Below are 22,054 nucleotides of genomic sequence, written 5' to 3' on the forward strand. Positions count from 1 at the left end.
GTGCCTAAGGCAAGCCCGCCTGCGCCTGTCTTCTTCCGGCCAGGACAAGGGCCCAAGGACTTTGCCCTTTTCCTTTAAATAAGGTAATATACAGCCCAGCTAACTGTTAGCACTCCCACCCACATTACCCTACTCATGTGCGCACTCTATTGATCTTAGCCTTTCCTCTGGTGCTTGTGAGAGTTGTGGATGGTCTTTTCAGCTTGGCTCGAGTCAGCCCTGTCTAACCTCCAGTCTGACGCCTATTCTTAGTCAATTGCCGATCTTTGGCGGCGCTCAAGCTGGACATTTTCTGTTTTCTAATGGAGTCAAGACCAGATGTGTTGTTTCTCACTGAGACCTCGTTACATGAGGACTCTGGCCCTGATGTTGACGCTCTTCCTCCCAACTATTGCATTACAAGGTTAGATCGTCAGGGTAAGGGAGGTGATGGAATTGCTATTATATACAGGGAAATGCTAAAATGCTCCACCTCTCCACTTGATATCCAGAACTGCAAGAGTATAGACCCCGGGTCCATATTCGCAATTTCTTCAGGCCCCTCCTGAGGTGGTTGCTGGTTTAGTCATACACCGGGCTTATTTCTCCGTGCTTGGTGATTTTAACATATAAATGGATGACGTAATAATTGTGCCTCGAAAAATCAACTGCATGACAATGCCTCTCTTTAGCAATCGGTGGAAAGCCCGACTCACATCAAGGGGCACACCATTGACCTTGTATTTAGGAACATCACTAATCTCCAGGTCCACATCCCCTTACCCCTGACCTGGACATATCATTTTTCACTTACTATAATCTTACCCATCTCCTCCCCACCCACACCCTCTGTTCCAGTCAGATGGCTAGATAAACCCTGGCACAAACTGAATCTCAAAACCTGGTGAGATGTTATGGAGGCAACAAGACCTGATCCCTCTGATGAAATCACCTTGTCCTCCCATAGGTCCAACGAGTGGATTACTAACTCGTTGGACACAGTGTTACCAGCTGGGTGGCATAAGGATGCCCAGTGGGCAAAAAAATCCCCTGGTTTAACACTCACCTGTTGACTCTGAAAAAAGAGTGTAAACGACTAGAGAAAAGTTGGAGACGGTCTTATGATGAGTCCAGTAAACTAGAATACAGACTATCTATTGATCGCTATCATGTGGAAATAAAAGTATCCCAAGCCTCCTACTTCTCCACAAAAATCACAAACTCCCCTAAAGAGATTTTCCAGATCCTCAGTCATTACAAAGTCTCAACCAGCTAGCTCTACTCCAGAAGTCTCTGTAAAGCATAGAAACAAGCTGACGCGTTTTTCCAGAAGACAATAGGTATTTATTCTTCCTTCCATGAGAGATCTAACACTGTCGCCTTCGCCTCTGGAGGGTCTATTTGGATGCTCCAGAGGGCACTCTCACTGCCCTCCCTAACCTTACTCTGAACCTCTTAACATGTCTCCTAAACTCAATAAAATAGGGTTCTCCATTAGACCTTGTCCCCCTTCATATTCTTCGCCAAGGGTCTGAGTGCATTGCCTCGGTTCTGACTGTTAAATCTCTCTCACATGTGGTCAGGTGCCCATTCAGTGGAAGCGCACGATAGTTAAACCACTCTTTAAAAAAAACGAATCTTGATCCCCTCTGTCTCAGTAAGTATAGACCGGTCTCTCTCTTACCAGGAGCCTCCAAGATCCTGAAAAAAACATATTAGCAAACAACTTTCTGCCTTCCTACAGTCTAATGAAATCCTCCTCACCACTCGAATGGGGTTCTGACCACTGCACAGCACTGAAACAGCTCTGCTTGCTATGGTTGAGGAACTTAGACGACTTCTGAATCAAGAAGGTTCTGCCGCCATCATTCTCTTAGACTCAGTGCTGCCTTCAGGATGGTTGACCACTCTATTCGTATTCAGAGAATCTCTAATATAGGTACCGAGGGCGAGCACTAAAATGGCTTTCCTCTATTTTGGAAAACAGAACAGTTCAAGTTGTGGACCAGTCCTCCTACTCTGTTGTTCCTCCTTTTAACTGAGGGATACCGCACAGATCTGCCCTGAGTCCCACCCTTTTCAATCTTTACTTGCTTCCTCTGGCTGACATTGTGCAATCATTTGAGTTGTCATTGGTCTCTTACACTGATGATACCCAGTTGGTCATGTCAATCTCCCCTGATCCCAGCTCAGGCCATCTATCTTTGATGCCTTGCTTCTTGGAGGTGGCCAGATAGATGGCCAGCTGCCGATTGAAACTTAATGAAGAGAAGACCGATGTCGTGCTGCTGGGCAATAATTTCGGTTACCGTGGTCCGACCTCTATGTTGGCCTGCATGAGTAAGCTCCCAGTCCAAAAAGCTCGATAAAGACTGTGTGGATGTGGCTGGACTCTAATATCACGATGGGCCACCAAGCTAAAAATCTTGCTGCCAGTTGTTTCGACATTTTGAGACTTGTAACGAAGGTCCTCAATCTTCTTCCTTTTGCAGCTAAAAGAGTGATTGTCCAGACCCTTGTACTATCATGCCTCGTCTACGGGAATGTCTTGCATTTTGTCTAACCCGAATATGTTATCAGAAGGTTGCAGGTTGTGCAGAAGGCTGCTGCCCGGCTCTTGATGAATGTTTCGAAACATCAGTCTGCCAAAATGGCATTAATAGCTCTTCACTGGCTTTCGGTGCAGGCGCTGAGTGCAATTCAAGTTCTTATGCATGATGCACAGGGCTCTTCACAAAAAAGGCCTCTCACTGTTTAGACCCGTATCCTTTCCCCCTCACCCCCATAAGCCAGGGAGACTTCTTGGATCCTCCTTGGCACACTTGCTAACTGTTCCCAAGATCCGCAGATCTTGTTTGAGGGGGCTACTCAATGTCCTTTCTGGCCTTAAACTTTGGAACACCTTACCTCTAGAGCTATGTTCAATGGAGCATGAACGTCCCTTCCACAAAGCTTTGAAAACCTGGCTGTTTACGAACTAATTTCCCCTCCTATAGTGACTTGTCGATCAGCGATGTCTGTTTTCGGTGCAGTGAGACTTTGGGTAGCTCGCTTTATAAAAGCTCTAATCTAATCCAATCTTGGAGGGCAGGCAGTCAGTAGATGATCCCAACCAGATGCAATGGGTAATATCCGCAATGTGCACGCTTATTCACACCGGAGCACAATGACTTCGGCCCTGCCCCACTTAAGGGTCGCCGCTTGCCAGTCCACAACACTTGGCAGTGTGCTAGCCTTCCATTGCATTGCCATTAGTCTGCATGCCATTAGTAGTGTCGGGCCTATAAAGTGATTAGAAGCGCCCCGCAGACCTGAGACGTTTGTAAAGGCCAAGCAGACTGCTGGCCACATAGTATAGATCAGTAGGACCTGTGACTCTGGTGTGGGTATCTTTGCCCCCGACCATAGAATGTAGGCCATCGGACAGCCCCAAAACATGTTCCCTAGGTGCATAGCAGCACAGGCATTCGGGCGATACCTCAGGGTAGATTTTGTGATATTTGGCAGTAATGATGTAGGCCTTATGTAGGATATTGTGCTGAATGAATTGGAAGCGGGCGCTGTGGGAGACCCTCCGCAGGTGCAGCACTGTTTTGTCCCATTCCTTCTGGGTCAGTGTACGGACAATGTCTCCCTCCCAAGTTCACAAAAGTGACTCCAGGGGTCCTGCAGGGTTTGGGAGAGGGCCCTAGTCAGCTAGATGATCAGCCGACGACGTACAACCATTTTGTGCATCCCTTGTGCAAACAAATGTGGGACAGGTTCCGTTTCTATAAGACTATAAGAAGTGGCATCATTTCCTATCCGGGAAAAACCAGGTCTTTAACATTTTGAAACGTATTCTGGAGTATTGGAACCTGATGGAGGAAGGAAGCTCGTTCAAGAGCTTTGCTGCTCAGAAAGAGAGGCTTCTTCCATCCCATGTGGCCTAATAGATCCTGGGGGCCTGAACTAGTCCTGTGTTTGCCAATCTAAGCATCTGATTTGGTAAATACCACTGAAAGAGCTTCTGTAAATCCTCCGACCCTCCCCCATACAATGTCTTGTGCACCAAGCACAAAGCCTTAAACTCAGTGCGTTTCTTGATTGGTAGCCAATGCAAATCCCTGATGCTGTTTGAGATGTGTTGGTATTTAGGTATTTGGTATTCCTAGAATACCCAAATAGAACACAAGGGTATCCCAGGGGCATACTGTAGCATCACTACTACCCTCCTGTAACTGGTATATGCCACCCACAGGAGACCACTTGCATGGGTGGGAAACACTGCCCTTGGGAGAAATAGTTCCTGCACCAGCTTAATCGCTCTCACCTCAGGTGCCAGTCCCAGATCCTCCATACATTTCCCCCCTATCCAGAAGGTGGCCCATTGTAGCTGCGCTGCCAGGTAATAGTGCTAAACATTCAGGGCACCTAGCCCACCTCTCCCCACTGGGAGTTGCAGACTGGCCAAGGCCACCCTGCACCTGCCCTTGTTTACGATGAGGCCACCAAGCATGGTTTGCAATGATTTGAACATGCTGCAGGGGATGTTCACTGGTAGGTAGTAAAATAATGCAATAGGCACGGAAGCATCACCATTCTGGAGAGAGACACTGCCCTGCACCAAAAGTGGGAGGGAACACCAGAAGGGGACGGAAGAAGTAGACTGCCCTCATGAGGGTTTCCATCTATGAGAACTTGGGTTGAGTGATAAATATTGATATCCAAATAATGGAAGTTGCGGGGCTCCCAGTGAAAGACATGAGGGTCCGCTCTAACGCTCTATGGTGGGCACTCCAGATGGATCAGGAACAAGCAGGTCTTGGCCTAGTTGTTCCCCACGCGTGAGGCAAATCTGAAGGCATTTAGGATATGCGCTATCTCATCAATGCTCGACCAGATGTCTTATACGTAGATAAGGACATTGTCAGCATATAAGGATACCACGTGGGTTGTGTCCCCAACACTCAGCCTGCTTGTCGGAGCATCTGCACAAGATGCTCCATCACCATGATGAAGAGCAGGGAAGAGAAAGAACGTCCTTGATGCGTGCCACCTCCAACTAGGGAGGGGGAGCGATATTCAATCAATCAATCAGGGGTTTATAAAGCGTGCTGCTCGCCCGAGAAGGTCTCAAGGCCCTGAGCGGTGAGTGGGTTGTGGGGGGGGGGGGGGGCGGTGTTGCCACTCTGGTCAATCGAAGAGCCAGATCTTGAGGTTCTTCCTGAAGATTTGCAGGGTCGGGAAGCATCTGTTGTTCACTGGGAGCTCGTTCCAGGTCTTGGCTGCGATGTAAAAGAAGGCTCTTCCGCCTGTTCTGTTTCTGCAGATGCGGGGGGTCTCTACCAGGGCGAGGTCAGCGGAGCGGAGGTTCCTTTTGGGTACGTGGAAGGAGACTCTCTCGTTGAGGTATTTGGGTCCTATGTTGTGGAGGGATTTGTAGGCGTGGGTGAGAAGTTTGAAGGTCACTCTCTTTTTTCGACAGGGAGCCAGTGGAGGTCTCGTAGGTGTTGGGTCATGTGTTCGTGCCGTGGGGTCCCGAGGACGAGTCTGGCTGCGGTGTTCTGGATGGTTTGGAGCTTGTGTAGAAGAGATCTGTTGATTCCTGCGTAGAGGTCCAGTCTGCTTGTTATGAGTGCGTGGGTGACGGTCCTTCTACAGTCAGGGGGGATCCATTTGAAGGTCTTGCGGAGGATGCAAAGGCAGTTGAAACTGGTGGAGGCGACGGAGTTGATCTGGGGGGTCATGGTGAAGGAGGAGTCGAGGATGATGCCGAGGTTCCGTGCGTGGTCTGTCGGGGTGGGTGGGCTCCCGCGGGCGGAGGGCCACCAGGTGTTGTCCCAGGCGGGGGTGGAGGGTCCGAGGATGAGGACATCAGTCTTATCCGAGTTGAGTTTCAGGCAGCTATCCTTCATCCAGGCTGTGACGTCCTTCATTCCTTCCTGGAAACAGTCTGGTGTCTTGGGGGTTCTTCGTGAGGGAGGGGATGAGTAGGGTGTTGTTGGTGTAAGATACTATGCTGAGCCCATGCTGTCTGACGATGGTGGTGAGGGGGGCCATGTAGATGTTGAAAAGCGTGGGACTGAGCGATGATCCTTGGGGTACTCTGCAGTTGATCTCTGTGGGTTCGGAGAGGAAGGCAGGGAGTCTGATCCTCTGGGTTCTGCCGGAGAGAAAGGATTGGATCCAGTTCAGGGCGGATCCTCGTATCCCGGCTTGTGAAGTCTGGCTGCGAGAGTGCGATGTGAGACGTGTCGAAGGCTGCGAAGAGGTCTAGTAGGATGAGGGCCGCAGTGTGTCCCTGGTCGAGTAGCATGCGGATGTCATCAGTGGCAGCGAGGAGGGAGGTCTCTGTGCTGTGGTTGCAGCGGAATCCGGACTGAGAGGAGTCTAGGATGGAGTTCTCTTCGATGAAGGTGGTCAGCTGAGAGTTTGAGTCTCTCGGTGACTTTGGCACGAAAGGGAGGAGAGAGATGGGCCAATAGTTTTTCAGGTCTGTCGGGTCGGCCAAGGGGTTTGACCTCTGCATGCTTCCAGTCGTCTGGGAAGGTGCCGGATCTGAAGGAGGCATTTGACCTCCGCCCGCTTCCAGTCGTCTGAGAAGGTGCCAGATTTGAAGGAGGCGTTGATGGTCTGTCCTAGTTCTGGTGCGATGGCGGCGGCAGCCCTGTGGTAGATGTGTAGTGGGCAGGGGTCTGTGGGGGCTCCTGGATGGGTGTTCTTCATGGTCACGGTGATGTGTTCGATGGTGGCGGGATTCCAGGTCATGACAGTCGGCTTATTGTCGGCTGTAGGGAGGGGGGTGGTGTCCGACGTCTGTTCGCTGAACTTCTCGTAGAGGGCCTTGATTTTCAGATAGGAGCTGAGCTTGTTGCAGAGTTCCTGGTAAGGTGTGACGTCCATGGCTTCGCTCGGGGGTTTGGCGAAATGCTGCAAGACGTTGAAAAGTTCTTTGGCGTTGGTGTGGATTTTGTTCTTGATGAAGGTCCGCTTAGTGTCTCTAATGCGCTGGTGGTATTCCTTCAGGATGCTCCTGTGGTTGTTTAGGGCTTCCGTGGTTTTCCGATTTCCACGAGGCATTTGCAGGAGTGCCTGGCTTCTTGTAGTTCTGTGGTGAACCAGGCGGCCTTCAGGGGGCGTAGTTTGGTGGGGTGGTGGAGGGGTGCAAGCTTGTCGGTGCAGCAGGAGATCCAGCGGTGAAGTTTTTTGGCTGCAGAGTTGGCATCGGTCGAGGTGCAGTGGGGGGTCTAGGGGGAGGGTGGTGTTGAGGTGTTCCTCTGGGGTCTTACTCCAGTTCCTTCGTGGCGGGCGCGGATGGACTTGGGTTCGGTGGTGGTGTTGAAGGTGAAGTGTACGCAGTGGTGGTCCGTCCAGAGGGGCTGGGTGGTGTGGCTGAAGTGGATGTTTGTCCCTCATGTGAAGATGGGGTTGACGGTGTTTCTGTAGGAGAGTAGGATCTGCTTCACATGGTTACCTCACTTTTTGCTGGTGTTTCCCTGTTTTTCGATTTTAGTCTGGCTGGGGCCCTGCTATTGAGGGCCCCAGCTTAGTTGCTTCCTCTCTAAATTGATTGCATGTACTTTAGGTACACCACAGATTGGATCTTGAGGTACCCTTGTGAGTCCTTAGTATATGGTATACTATGTACCCAGGGCATAGGTACCCCAGAGGGCTACCAGGGGCTGAAGCATGTATTATGCTACCCCTGGAAAGCCCTCCAAAATAACACCACAGATCTTCTACTGCAGCCTGGATAAGGTGGTGCAGGCACCCTTTACTGAGGTATAGGTTCACTATAACTCCCCTATCGCTGCACATACAAACCTATCAGTCACCCCTATGGCAGGCCTTATCAATCCTGAAGGCAGGGTGCTAGGTTATATGTGAGAGGGTGCCCAGGCATGAGCTGAGCCCCTCTGCAGCCTTCGGAATCTCTTCTCCGGGGTTGTCGGTGGTGCAGCCTGACCATATACTCTTAAGTGCATTATAACTAAAATGGTTAATGCTAACGTTGGACTGGCTGCACGGAAACATGTCTTGTTTGGTGTCAAACACCTTGGAATCATACCCCCACATCAATTCCGGATGTGAGAATATGATCCCACCCTTCTATAGGGAGAGACATGGCAATACTGGTATACCCGGTAGAAACTTAACGGAGCCTTGGCATCACGAAATGGATGCTGCAGCCACAGACACGGGTCTGGCCTCCTGCTGCTGGCCGAAACTCCGGCAGGGGAGGCCTGGACAATAGGTTTCTTGTCACAGGGAGGTGTAACCACCTCCCGGGCAGGATGGTGTGTATTGGGGCTGGGTGGGCACACTCTGAGTGCTTTGAAGTCCTGCACTGGGGGCACATTTGGTGTTCCTGTGCATAGTCCAGCCCAAACCGGTTCTGGGGCTTCTAGCCCCTGCTCTGGTGTGAAACTGGACAAAGGAAATGGGTGTAGCCACCCCTCTTTCCAAACCCTCCCATAGGTGGATTCCCAGAGTTAGTCCAACCCCTTCCTTAGGTATAAGTAAGTAACCTCTGTAACCAGAACTTTAGATATCCCTGGATGAAATGCTGAATCCTGGAACTTCTACGCTCTACTAAAGACTAGAGGACAGAAGAAATCTCCCTTGGGGTCAAGGAGTGACTCCCCTGCTTGGCAGGCACCAACAAAGCATTTTGCCAGTCTGCATTTCCAAAGCTCCAGCTGGGCTCCAAAGTATTTGCAGCCCAGGAAGAGGATTTCCAGACATCTCAGAGGCCGACCTGAGTCCACAGCAAAGCTGAGACCCGCAGCCCTCGTGAGTAGCATGGATCCGGAACTCCTGGTAACTGTGCACTTTTGCAAGTGCATTGACTTCTAGATGTCTCTTGAAGTCGTGCTTGGGGTTACTTGTAGCCCCCACCTCGAGCAGACAATCCACCGAAGATTGTTGGCCTAGTCACCCCGAGTGACCCGTGGGCCGCCATTTTGTGTTTCCTCACAAGGCTCCTTCGCGATCCCTGGTCCGTCGACTGGTGGGTCCCTGAGAAGGCAACTTTGATTTTCCTTGGGCATCCCTGGTTGCTCCAGACGTGCCCTGACTCCCAACCAAATGGAGATTCCCTCAGACCTTGCTGGTCTGCAACAAAGCCTCTTTCTCCTTTCTGCGTGGGTTGCTGTTGCCAAGGCTTGTTGTGTCCAATCCGGGAACCTACACTGCAGCACTCGACATCCTTCATGGGACAGCTCGAATCCAGCTCCTGGTTGTCCTCGACACCTCCTGGTCCTCGTGGCTAAGTGAGTCAAGCTTCACCTTCTTCACCTGAAACACCGGACATCGGTGGGCATTAGTCTTTTGTGCCCCTGGTCACTGGCAAGTGACCCAGACTCTGTTCCCTCTGCTTTCAGGTTCTTCACATCTTCGATCCAGGCTTGGATCTCTTCGGACACTTCTCATCTTCCCGGCAGCAGCACTTCTTTGCCAGCTCCCATTGAAAACGACGACGCAACCAGACACCATTTGACACCTATGCACCCGACTTCCCTGGGTGAGGTAACACGAGTACTCCAGTCCTCCCGTGGGTGTTGACCCTAGAACTTCCTAAGTCCCAAAGGGTTTGCTCCTGACTCATTTCTAAGTGTCCCTAATCTTTAAAAATCTAACCGCGACTTTCCCCAATGAAGCCAACGGGAGCTCGCGGCTGTGTTCTCACACTGCACACTGCCCCCGGTGGGTCCCCTGTGTCACTACCTTGGGTGGTTCCTTGGGGTCCCAATGATTCTACAGGCTCTAGGCCTTGTGTCTACTTAAGCCGTGGTTCTTATACCACTATTTTAGTATATGGTTTAGCTCGGCCCTAAGGCCTGACGTGTATTTGTGCTATTTTACTGTAGTATTGGAAGTGTAACTTATGTGTTTTGACCTCTAGCCTCATAAAGAGACTAGGAGGGTGTGTTTAGAAATAAAAACATATATTTTATATATTTATACCTGGTGGGGTTGTCTTTCATTTAGTCATTCAAGAGATTATAGACTGGTAAAACTTTACATTCCTTCAAGACTTAGCCTGAAGGCTGCTCTCCATAGCTACCTCTAGGATAGCTTTCAATAAAGGTGGTCTTTAACCTATCCTCAATAAGGGGTTGTTTGGACTGGTACAAGGTGCCCACTATAATTAGTGGACAGCATATACCAAGCCAACTTCTGACAGTGTCCTGCTCTGTGAGTGGGGGTGGTGAAGAGCTGCTTCAGTCCGAGGTTGGAGAGGTTGTCAAGGAGGGTGGTGGAGTCGGGGTCGCTGCGGTTGTCGAGGTGGAAGTTCAGGTCTCCGAGTAGGATGTAGTCTGTAGAGGTGATGGCGTCGATGCGATGAGTTCGTCGATGGTGGTTCCGGACTGGGTCCGAGGTCCCGGTGGTCTGTAGGCGAGGGTACCACGTAGCATGGTCCTGGGGCTGGTCTGGATCTGGAAGCGGAGATGTTATGTGTTGGCGTGGGCGTCGCTCGTGCCGGAGGTGGAGAGTCGGAGGGAGGTCTTGTGTGCGGTGGCGAGTCCTCCTCCTGGGCGGTGGGGGTGGTCCTTTCTCTGGATCTTGTACCCGTCTGGGATGGCTGTGGCAATGTAAGGGCTGGAGGTGGCGTTGGTCCAGGTTTCCGTGAAGAAGGCGACGTCGGGCGAGAGGGTGTCGATCAGGTCCCAGATCTCTATGGCGTGTCTGTGAAGGGAGCGTACATTGAGAAGGATGCATGTCAGGGCTTCGGTGGTGCGAGCGTCCAGTGGGTCTTCTGCGGTCGAGGGGGCGTCGTCGATGGTGAAAGATCGTCGGCAGTGTCTGCAGGAGAACTGTCGGTGGGTGGTGTTCGGTGAGTATCTTTGGCAGTTGGTGCGTCTTCCGGGGTTGAATGCGTGGAGGGCGGCGGAGTCATATTGGCGATGCCTAGGAGATACGGTGTTCCTGGCACTGGCCGCGGTTGGGTCGCTGACGGGCTTGACTTAGGCGCGCCAGTGGCGCGACCGTGCAGCAGAGGCGGGAACGAGCGTGAGCAGGGGGGAGGGGCCGCAGGGGCGGGGCAAAGGAAAACAACAGTGGGCACAAGGAAGGAAAACCAAGGGGCATACAGCAGGTTGTCAAGAATTCTTGTCATACGAGGGGAGGAAAACGATAACCAGCGAAAACGGACTACATCTCCCAGGATGCTTAGCGGTTGAGAGGTTATGTAAACAGGAGAGCTGTTACATAACTCAAGGGAAACACGCCCTTATGTAAACAGGAGAGCTGTTACATAACTCAAGGGAAACACGCCCTTATGTAAACAGGAGAGCGGTTACATAACTCAAGGGAAACACGCCCATATGTAAACAGGAGAGCTGTTACATAACTCAAGGGAAACACGCCCTTATGTAAACAGGAGAGCTGTTACATAACTCAAGGAAAACACGCCCTATAAAGGGAGGAACCGGGAGGTACAAGGCTGTCGGATATTGTGTTTACACCGACGTACCTGCTTCGTGAAGAGCAGTGTTCCGGAGTGGTGCTCCAGTAAGGCAAGAACGGAGGTAGGTCGAGTCGTTACTCCCTGGGCCGTGTCTTGCCCCATCGTCACCTGTGAAGGACCCGGAAGCTCTACCGGTCAACCATTGAGCTTCGCTTTTTGACTCGGCTGAGTCCAAGCGCAGTGGCGCTTTTGCTGGTTGGAGTCGTAACTCCCAGCCCGACCAGAGACACAGGGACTGCCAGCTGTAACGCACACCAGGAGGTGTTTGCCGCGTTACAGACTCGGAAGTCCACAGGATCGATCGATCGAGCGGCTGCTCTCGGTTCAGTCTTCTTGCTTGTGATTGGGGTATCGGTGACGCATCACCAGGAGGTGACTCCGCGTCCCGGTGCAGTCTGAGGAAGAGGTTGAGCGGCTGCTCCCTTCAGGTAGAGACCCCGGCTGGGTGTTTCCCTGACTCCTCGATTCTCCCCAACACTCTTCGTGCCCCTCACAGCCTACCGATTGGCATTGTCGGCCATTTAATTTCTGCCCTCTGTTGGCATACGCCGGGATCGGCGTATATGCAGAGGACGGTTAGGACCATCCGTGCTGTGGGCTGGTAACGTACTTAGCCTGGAGGATTCCAGTGACTATAACTTTTGTTTGTTCTTTGTATTTTATTTGCCTTCATTAAAAGAACTAACCCTTCACAAGTGGTTGCGTCCTCATTGTCGTGTCTGTTAAACGATCCTGAGACGTTCAGGGCGTTACACAGGTACAGAGGGGGCAGGAAACATCAGCAGTTATCAACAACAATGAAGAGTTACAGCAAAAAATAAAATACGAGAAAAATACTGTCACACAGCGGGCAAGAACCTGAGCAGTCAGTGGCCTTGAACCTCTTGTGGGAGGAGGCAGGGGCTCAGCGGCAGCGTCGATGGCGCGGAGCTGCGGGGGAAGGGCGGGCAAGTGACCAGGGTCAGGGGTCTCATCCGCCATTTTCTGTCATTTGATCCTTTTAACCACTGACTGACTACATTTACACCTTACATGGTCTGCCATCTGGGTCTACTGGCACCGATCTAATGAGAGCTAGAGGAAAGACAGAAGGGACTAAGACTGCTTGAGGTCTGAAGAAAGACGATCGAACCCCACTCGATAACAACTTGAAGCATGAATAAACCACCTACTGAAGATGTGGTGATCTGAGGTCTTAGGGTTGGATACGGCTACCAAGGTAAAATGAGGCTAAACTTTCAAGGCACTAGTATCCCAGGGAGCCTCTCTTGGAGGAGATCCTTTCTTTAACTGGGAGCCAGTGTAAGGTTCCGGCAGCCGTGTGATGCTCTTGCATGTTGAGGCCTTAAACGAGACTATATGCTGCATTCTACGCTCTGTCGCCTGAGAGGGCAGGTAGCCCAGTGGACAACTCATTGCAGTAGTGAGAATTCACTACAGCTCCCACCACTGGCACTTTAGTAAATGCTGATCGCTATTTGAGATAGAAAGTAGGGCGTGAAAACATGGTATGACCTGCATAACTCCACACCTGCCCAGGACTGCTTGCTTATCCCTACCACAGAAGCTGTACTTATCAGGACATGTTTTCTTGGCTCTTCAGATGGGATGAATAGGGTCACAGAATGTAGAATGAGACAGCTCAATCCTACAGATGGTAGGGGGTTTTCAGAGTAGGTTTCTATTAGTCACCAGACTCTAAGTACTGGATTTCAGAGACCGCCTTGCTGTCCGCGTGATGTCAGAGTGGAGTTTCCTGCAGCATCTCATTGGTTGATGTTGGGAGAGACCGGGTAGGCTGGTGCTTGAACTCTGCTGCAGCTGAAGTCAGTCTGTGCAAAGCGCCCAGGAGTATGGAAGCTTTGAAAGTGGTGGCTTCCTTCATGACGTGCTACGTTTCCTTATGGCGATTGCCTGGAGTGGTTGGTAGTCAGTTTACTCTCAGATGGGGTATTGTATGGAAAGGGCAAAGAATCTGAAGGGTTGTGATCATGAGCTTGGCCCTACAAGGGAAGTGGTGGAAGGTGGCGGGCCATCGAAAGATGACGTTCACGGTAAATAACAGAAGTCTAGCAGGTATTCTCTGGAAAGGGGGTGTGCCTATGTGCCACATGTAAGACAGCAGTATTTAATGCCACTAAACCTCCTCTTCTGAGGCGGTTTTGTGGCCTGGTTTTAATATGCAGAGATCACGTAGAGCCTGTCTGGTGACTTCAGAATGACGAGTTATTTTACTTCACGGATTCTATGAAAAGTGCAGTCCCTGGGGTTGGTCATATGTTCCGTTGAGTCCTCTGTACGTAGAGTGCTGTGTGTCGCGTGTTCTTTCTCCTTAGGTCCTCTCTCGCCTACTCTCTCTGCCCTCGAGCTTCTGGAACAAGATCCTGTCCAACAACCAGGAGAACATACATCCTGCAACTGTGGAGCACAACGTAGAGAGGTGTGGCATGTCTGCGGAGAGGGGTGAGTACTTCCAGGATTGTGGAGAGCGGCTAAGGCCATATCTGCAGCATACAGGGGCGGGACGAGGAAGTGACAGATTATATGGAAAGGTTTGAACTCACGAATATTACCTGTCAGAGGACGGGGATGGATTGGATGGTGGACGGTCCTAGAGAGAAGCCAAGCAAGAAACAGTGAGAAGAAATGAAGTACATAGAACAGTGGGAATGGAAGAAGCCTCAGATAAAAGGCAAGAGAGCATAAGTCTTGGGGAGGAGGAGTATGTTATGCAGGAGAGGAGAGGCAGCAAGGAGAGATGTAAGTGGCAGTAGAAGAGGTAGGTTTATGGGAATTGGGTCTGTGTGTGTGTGGGAGCATGGTATAGACACTGATAGGAAGTGACGCGTGTTGACCGAGAGTGCAGCACAAATGTTCATGTAGGTTTGACAAGCAGAATGATGAATAACAGAGAAGGGTTGTGCATAGTAGTGTGGGAAGGAACGGCAGATGATGAGTAAGGGTTCGAGCGCACGTGTATGCAGGAACTGGGCAGGGAAGGTGGATGGGTTGTGGATGCAGATGTAAGGGTTGGCATGTAAGATACATGAGGAAAGATGTACGAGACCTCAAGGGCACATGAGCGAGAAGTTGGTGGGAGTTGAGTTTTTTAAAGGCCTGTAAGGGTGAGCAGGGATGAAGCTGAGATGCCTTGCCTCCATTGGGGTCACTAACATCCTTCTTCTTCAGTAGGCCGGATCTTTCAACCCTTGACCTCGCCAGAGATCAACTCGCAAATATTGTCTGCCAGCAGCCTGCAGAAGCAGGGGAAGCGAGGCCTGGGGGCACCCTTACCGAACCAGTAAGTGCCTTCCACCTCTGCTCTTTGCGCTACACTTGTTACTCTCAATCACTACAGTTGGCTGCTGGTCAGGGGTCAATGTATGCACTTTGACTCCTCATTTCACCCTCTTCCATTCCAGGTATTGCATGTACTTCCCTTCCCTATAGTTGTAAATCTTAGCTGGGGAAACAAGTGCTCCTTGTGAAGCTGCTATAGATTCTCTACCTAACATGTATCTTTGCCTCTCTTGTTACAGTACATGTGAGACTGGCATCCAATCAGCTGTTTGCTTTGTTTGGGAATAGCTAGAACTTACAGAGATGCAGCCTGCACCACAGATGAGGTTTGGCTCTAGTGTACCGAGACTTCATGTGGTCATATGAGAAAGACAAGAAACCAGGTGCAATACCCAGAAGGCAAAGATGGCTGTAGTAGTAAAACAGACAAGTTGATAGTTACACTTACTCGAAGGAGGAAGTGACCTCTTGTTTAGATTCTACAAGGCGCTCGTATGCACCACTCCACATCCTCATCCCATACGCAGACCTTCAACACCCAACTAACGCCCAGCACATCTTTCCTTACGAAACCAACAGCAAGAAGAGGAAATGCGAAGAAAACACCGACATATGTTGCTAAGTGCATTGCTCAGTGATCTGTCATAATGCGGCCGGTCCCACTGTTATGGGTTTTACCCCCGTCCACCTTTACAGGTGGTGATAGTGTTCTGTAATAACCCTGCGACATACACTCAGACTGTTTCCAGCTGTAGGATGGCAGGATATATGTTATGTTATGTTGGGTATTTGTAGAGCGCGCGGCTACTCCCAAGAGTGTCCCGGCGATAAAAGAACACGCACCCGAGCAACAGAAAGGTGAACCAAGGTACCAGGCGACAAAATGCTAGTTGAGCCGATTTAAAATTGAAATAGCCATTGTAGGAGAGTAGGGTCTGCTTTCTATGTTCACCCCCACTTTTTGCTTTTGCTTTACTGGTTTTCGACTTAGATGTGGCTGTGGGCCTGCTAACCAGACCCACAGCCCTGCTGTTCTCTCTCTAAATTGATACTATGTACTTTAGGTGCATAACCCATTTGGATAGGATCACCTTATTGGCCCCTGTACAGTGTACCCTAGGTACCCAGGGTATAGGTGTACCCTAGGCCTACCAGGGGCTGCAGCATGTATTATGCCACCCCTGGCCTAGCCTTCCATTATGACACAACTGGCTGATCACTCAGCTGGGGCAAGGTCGTGTAATCACTCCTTGCTTAGGTGTAGTATTCCTATACCTAACTTACATATAGACACATGTGTACCTATCAGCCACTCCTATGGCAGGCCTTAACAATCCTGGAGGCAGAGTGCTTGGTAACATGTGAGATGGTGCTCTAGCATGAGCTGAGCCTGTCTGCAGCTTTCGGAACCATGTCCTTATAGCTGTTCTATGATATAGCCTACCATATACTCTTAAAGTGCCTTATAATCTTAAACGGTTATGGTAACTATGGTTTGGCTTTATCAAAACATGTCGTGTAAGGTGTCTAACACTTTGGAATAATACCCCCATCCCATTTCTGGGGATGAGGATATTATCCCTCCCTTCTAGAGGGAGAAGACATGTTGTAACCTACTTACCCGGTTAAAGTTAACCAGAGCCCCAGCATCACAAAATGGATGCTGCTGCCACGACACAAGTCTGACCTCCTGCTGCTGGGAGTGATCCCGGCAAGGGAGGCTTGGACAATAGGTTTCCTGCCTTGGGAGGTGCGAGCACCACCCCAGACAGGCCTTAGTGTATTGGGGCAGGGAGGGATGAAAAGAATGAGACATGCCTGGGGCACACAAGGTGTCCCGTACATAGTCCAGTTCAAACCGGTGCTGGGGCACTCCAGCCCCAGGCCTGGCGCGAAACTGGACAAAGGGTAGGGGGTGTAACCACCCCCCTCCCAGGTCCCACCCATAAGGCGTGACCTAGGAGGCAACCCAGCCCCCCAGATTAGTATAAGAGTGGTAGCTGGGCCCCAGGAGATTAGATTATCCTGAACCTGCAACTTGAGCAGAAACTCTGGACCTTCGACATTCGACGAAAGAAGAAGACTGAAGAATCTCCCTTGTGGCCAAGGAGTGGCTACCCTGTGCAAACAGGCACCATCAAGAGACTACCCTTTGCTTTGCTGAAGTTCTACGAGGGACCGACTGCAGAGCCCGACCAGAGCCTTGACTTCCAGACTTCTCCGACCCTGATCCACATCCACAGCCGAGCTGAGATCCGTGGAGGCGACGAGAGACGTGGGACCGGCTACCTGGGAAAAGTGGCTAGTATCTTCCAGCGCAGCTTCTGAGGCACCCTCGAAGTTGTGCACCGAGGATTGAGAAGCCCCAACCCCAAGCACCATCTGCACCGAAGATCAGCCCCCCACACTCCACGAGTCCTGCGTGGGGCCCTTCTGCATTTTCCTGCTTGCCGCGCCTGTCCGGTTGCTTGCCCGTTGGCTAGTGGCCTTTGTGACGACGCTCCCTGAAATCTTCACTGCTGGTTTGGCTCCTCCAGACTGGCTCCCGCTTCCTTGCAAAAGAGAAGCACCCCAGACCTTCCTGGTCTGCACCAGAAGCAAGTCCTCCGTTCTTCGTGGGTTCCGCTTGCCAAGGCTTGGTGAGTCCTAGTTCAACTTTGACACCGCCGACAGCAAGAGCCTTCGTGGGACAGCTCGCCTCCTGGTCGTCCTCGACGTCTCCTGGTCCCCGTGGCTGCAGCGACAAGCTTCACCTTCACCTGCAATCTTCACGACATCGCCTGGTTCCTTCCTGGTTCCACGTGGTCACTGGCTAGTGACCTTGACTCTGTCCCTTCTGCTTGCAGGTCTCCTCTCTTCTTGATCCCAGCCTTGGGATCCACCGGACACTCTTCACTGACTGCCTGTCAGCAACTTTCCTTCATGCATCCATAAAAGTCCACGACGAAACCCAACACAAGTTCACACCTATGCACCCGCAGCCCGTGGGCTAGGTAACTTGGGTACTTCGGTGCTCACAAGGGTAGTGACTATCCTAGGGTCTAGTTTCCGAGTCTCGACTCTCTAGCTGCTTCAGAAGTGTCCTTAAACTGTTAATTTCTAACTGCTAGTAATTCTATCGACTTTTACGCATTACGCGTGAGTGTTTCCACTCTGCACCTGAATCCCGTGGGCCTCCCACTTCCTAACTGTTGCTAGTGTAGTGTAGCCCCAGCGATTCCCTAGGCCTAGGCCTATCCTATTTCCGTGACAGTGGTCCTTATACCACTTCTTTAGTATATGGTTTGCGTGGCCCCTAGGGCCTAACTGTATTACTTACCTGTGTGACTTAATGTATGCATAAATAAGACTGTGTTGTACTTACCTCTAATCTCATAAAGAGTGCTGAGGGTTTGACTAGAATAAAGACACTTTATTTTATATATATATCTGTTGTGGTGTCCTTTCATTTGGTATTCAAGGGATTATATATGGTATCACAGCTGGCTTCACATGCCATTCAGAGTTTAGCCTAAGACTGCTCTTGTCCATGCTACCACTAGGATAGCTGGTCTATAAGGTTGACTTTACAACCAATCACCATAAGGGTTGTTTGGACTGATATAAGGTGTACACTAGAACTAGTGACATCATACATCAGGCCAACTTCTCACAGCCATGTCTTGAGCATTTTTCTAAAGGAAAGCAGATCCTGGGCCTGACGGAGAGGCAGGGGTAGGTTGTTCCATAGGCCGGAGGCATCCGCCTGAAAAGAGCGGCCTCTGACCCGCGCAAGTGCGATTTTCGGCACAAAAGTCAGGAGTTGAGATGAGGATCTCAAAGTACGTTGAGGGACATAGCGGGGGAACCTATGTCTTATGTAAGGAGCTCCAATCTTATTAAAAGCTTTAAACACAAGAACCAGGGTTTTAAAATAAATTCTCTTTTGCACCGGCAGCCAATGCAGGGAGGACAAGAGAGGAGTTGTCCGAGTGCTGGGGGGACCAGGAATATGGCCCTAGCGGCCGCATTTTGAATCACCTGCAAACGGGAGATCAAATAGCTGGGAAGACCCAAATACAAAGAATTCGCATAGTCCAAACGCGAGGTAACCAAAGCTTGGACTATGATTCTTCTGTGAGAGACAGAAAGCAAAGGTAAGAAGTTCCTCATCATTCTCAAAATCCCGAAACAAGACCCTGCCACAGACTGAATCTGGGATTTCATAGAAAGCGAGGAGTCCATCTTGACTCCGAGATTCTTAGCCACGGTCACTGACGACCCAGGGGGGGACAGATCCCGCGGCCACCAATTATGCCAGGTCTCACAGGGACGGTGGCCAAAGAAGATAATCTCGGATTTGTCAGGATTACATTTCATTTGATTATGCTTCAGCCACGAGAAAACTTCAGAAAGACAAGTATTTATTGCATGGGCGTCAAACTCGGTGCCCTTCGCACAGGTGAACTGCAGCTGAATCTGCGTACGATACAATCTTTGCACTGTGTTGTTCAGCGAGGCGAGCAATGGTGGTCATGTAAAGATTGAACAGAGTAGGGCTCAAAATAGAGCCCTGCGGGACCCCGACATTCAAAGGTGAAATGGCAGCTGCAAACGGAGGGGACCATACGGTTTGAAGACGATTACTGAGAAAGGACCTGATCCAACTCAGTGCCATGCCGCCTACGCCCTCCTCGGCTAGTCTTTGCACTAGTCTGTTATGGGGCTCGGTGTCAAAAGCCGCGGAGAGGTCCAAAAGGACCAACACCGCGTTGCCTCCCCTATCTAACGTGGCTTTAATGGTCTCAGATATTTCTAAAAGGGCTGTTTCAGTACTGCAATTAGCCCTAAAACCCGATTGACTAGGGTGCAAGAGATGGTTAGTCTCAATGTATTCAGTGAGGATGGAGTTAACATATTTCTCCAAAACCTTTGCAAAAAAAGGAAGCAGCGATATGGGACGGTAGTTACCGGCTTCCTCCGGGTCCGCCGTTGTTTTTTTTTAGCAAAGAGAGAATTCTGGCATGTTTCCAGCACAAAGGCATATATCCTTCCCGCAAGGCGTTATTTAAAATCCGATTCACTATGGGGTTAACTGCCTCAGCAATTGCCGACTGCACCCTGGCAGGACAGGGGTCGGCCGATGAGCCCGATTTCAAGAACTTCATAATAGTTAGTGATTGGACCATGGGGATAGCAGGAAACTGCAAAAGGGAGAATTCAGAACTGACAGCAATGCTGGAAAAATCTAGGTCTGAAGTTAAGTCCGGCGACTGTATTTCAAATGAATTCTGAATCTTTTTAATTTTATCATAAAAGAAAGAAGCCATCATGTTAGTCCATTTACTCAATGGCACAAACTGATGTCTGATGACTGCGGGGGAGGTAAAATTTTAGCAATATTATAAATATTATAAAGTTCTCTACTTTTATTACCGGCCTGGTCGATTTTTATTGAAAAGAAAAGTCTCTTTCCTTTGCGAACTTTCTGGTAGTGATCTCTTAGAGCTGTTTTATAAGTCAATTTGTCAAGAACAGTGTAATTTTCTCACCATATCCTTTCTAGGTGTTTACAAGCGGTTTTACTTTTTTTTCCTAAGCGCTTCAGTGTACCAGGGGGCAGAAGCACGAGACGTTTTTGTGGCTCTCGGGGTAGGGGGGCAAGTTCTAAGGCTCTAAGGGATAACCATTGATCCAAGGAATGCACATAATTTTCGAGCGTCCCACAAAATGGAATGGGATGGGATTGTAGGGCGCTTTGTATGGCCTCAGGAGTAATTTGTTTAAAAGGTCTAAAACTACTGGCACGGACATTTACCAGTGGACGGGACCGATTGAGACTTTTAGGGACTCTAAAATATACCAAACAGTGGTCCGACCAGGTAAGGGGAAGAGGGACTTCAACATCTATTGGAGTCGAAGAAAAAATCTGATCTAAAATATGGCCCTTATCGTGAGTATTACAACAAACAAATGATGGACGGAATGCTGACAATGCAGACATTCTCCCCCAGTCAAGAGATCTGGGTTAAATCCAGCCCGCTTGGCAGTTCGGGCTGGACTGTTCCCATGAGGCACAGGGTCAAGACTGATTTGCATATGGCCATGTCTAAACTGGGGTGGTGTAGTGGGCAAAAGAACGATGGATTTAACCCAGATCTCTTGACTGGGGGAGAATGTCTGCATTGTCAGCATTCCGTCCATCAATTGTTTGTTGTAACGCTTTTCGCCCTAAGTGGGATGGGTATTCCCAGACGTGGGACCCGTGCTCACTACGCCACTGGAGTCAAGCTATCCTGGCTGATGACGGCTGATAGCCAGAAACCGGTCCTAGGATGCTTGATTCCGGTCCAGGGAAGACATGGCTTGGCAGTTCGGGCTGGACTGTTCCCATGAGGCACAGGGTCAAGACTGATTTGCATATGGCCATGTCTAAACTGGGGTGGTGTAGTGGGCAAAAGAACGATGGATTTAACCCAGATCTCTTGACTGGGGGAGAATGTCTGCATTGTCAGCATTCCGTCCATCAATTGTTTGTTGTAACCCTTATCGTGAGTAGGCAGGTGTACAAAAGGGGTCAGGCGTAATATATCAAGGGATTCATACAATTTAAGCACCTCCGGTGCTGACAAATTGTCCATGTGTAAGTTAAAATCACCGAGGACCAAGCAGTGACCATATTTAGCAGCTAAAGGGGAGATAATGTGGCTGATCGCCTCCAGAAACTTCCCAGCTGGCCCTGGTGGACGATAGATAACCACCCCGGCAATAGACTGATGGGCCGAGATGGTTAGAAGAAAACCCATGGACTCAGCCCCCTCGATCTCGGGGAGAGCTAGCGGAACGCAATTGAAGGTGCTTTTGTAAATGAGGGCGAGCCCCCCACCCCTCTCCTTACCCCGATCTTTCCTCAGGATCTGATGGCCTGCGGGGATCACCCCGGCAATAGTAGGATTAGAAGCCTCGGTTAGCCATGTTTTAGTTAAAAACATCATGTCAGGACGGGAGTCCTCTAATAATTCCTGAAGTTGGAGCTCATGTTTTATAACTGAGCAAATGTTAAGCAGTGACGCTGAAAGATGCAGGCCGCCCCCGTGCATTTTGTTCATCACTGGAGTCGGTGTTTCCCCCGTAACCCATAGGCGTGGGAGGCCAGCTAATTGCAATCTTTGCAAGGGACAGCCTCCACACTCAAAGCCGAGGAAGAGTGGGGCTTGCAGTTCATACATCTGCCGATACTGAATAAAAGTTCCCTTTCATATGTGATAAATGATAACTGCTCCTTAGACGAACCGACGGTATATCTAGCGCCGGCCGCCTCCGGCACGCTGACGGGCGCAGACA

The 22,054-nt window shown here is 50.2% G+C and overlaps 1 protein-coding gene across 1 annotated transcript in view; it reads left to right on the forward strand.

The window, feature by feature from the left end:
• The window catches only part of LOC146859417 (rac GTPase-activating protein 1-like), a 404,586-nt gene extending 389,850 nt beyond the window's left edge, over positions 1-14,736 (forward strand). Inside the window, exons 16-17 of the mRNA XM_085647164.1 lie at positions 13,768-13,894; positions 14,624-14,736. Coding sequence (XP_085503290.1) covers positions 13,768-13,894; positions 14,624-14,736 — 240 coding nt within the window. The remainder of the gene's footprint in view (positions 1-13,767; positions 13,895-14,623) is intronic.
• The last annotated feature ends 7,318 nt before the right edge of the window (positions 14,737-22,054 follow it).

The sequence above is a fragment of the Triturus cristatus genome, chromosome 3_2 (assembly GCF_964204655.1).
Source record: "Triturus cristatus chromosome 3_2, aTriCri1.1, whole genome shotgun sequence".
Classification (NCBI taxonomy): Eukaryota; Metazoa; Chordata; class Amphibia; order Caudata; family Salamandridae; genus Triturus; species Triturus cristatus.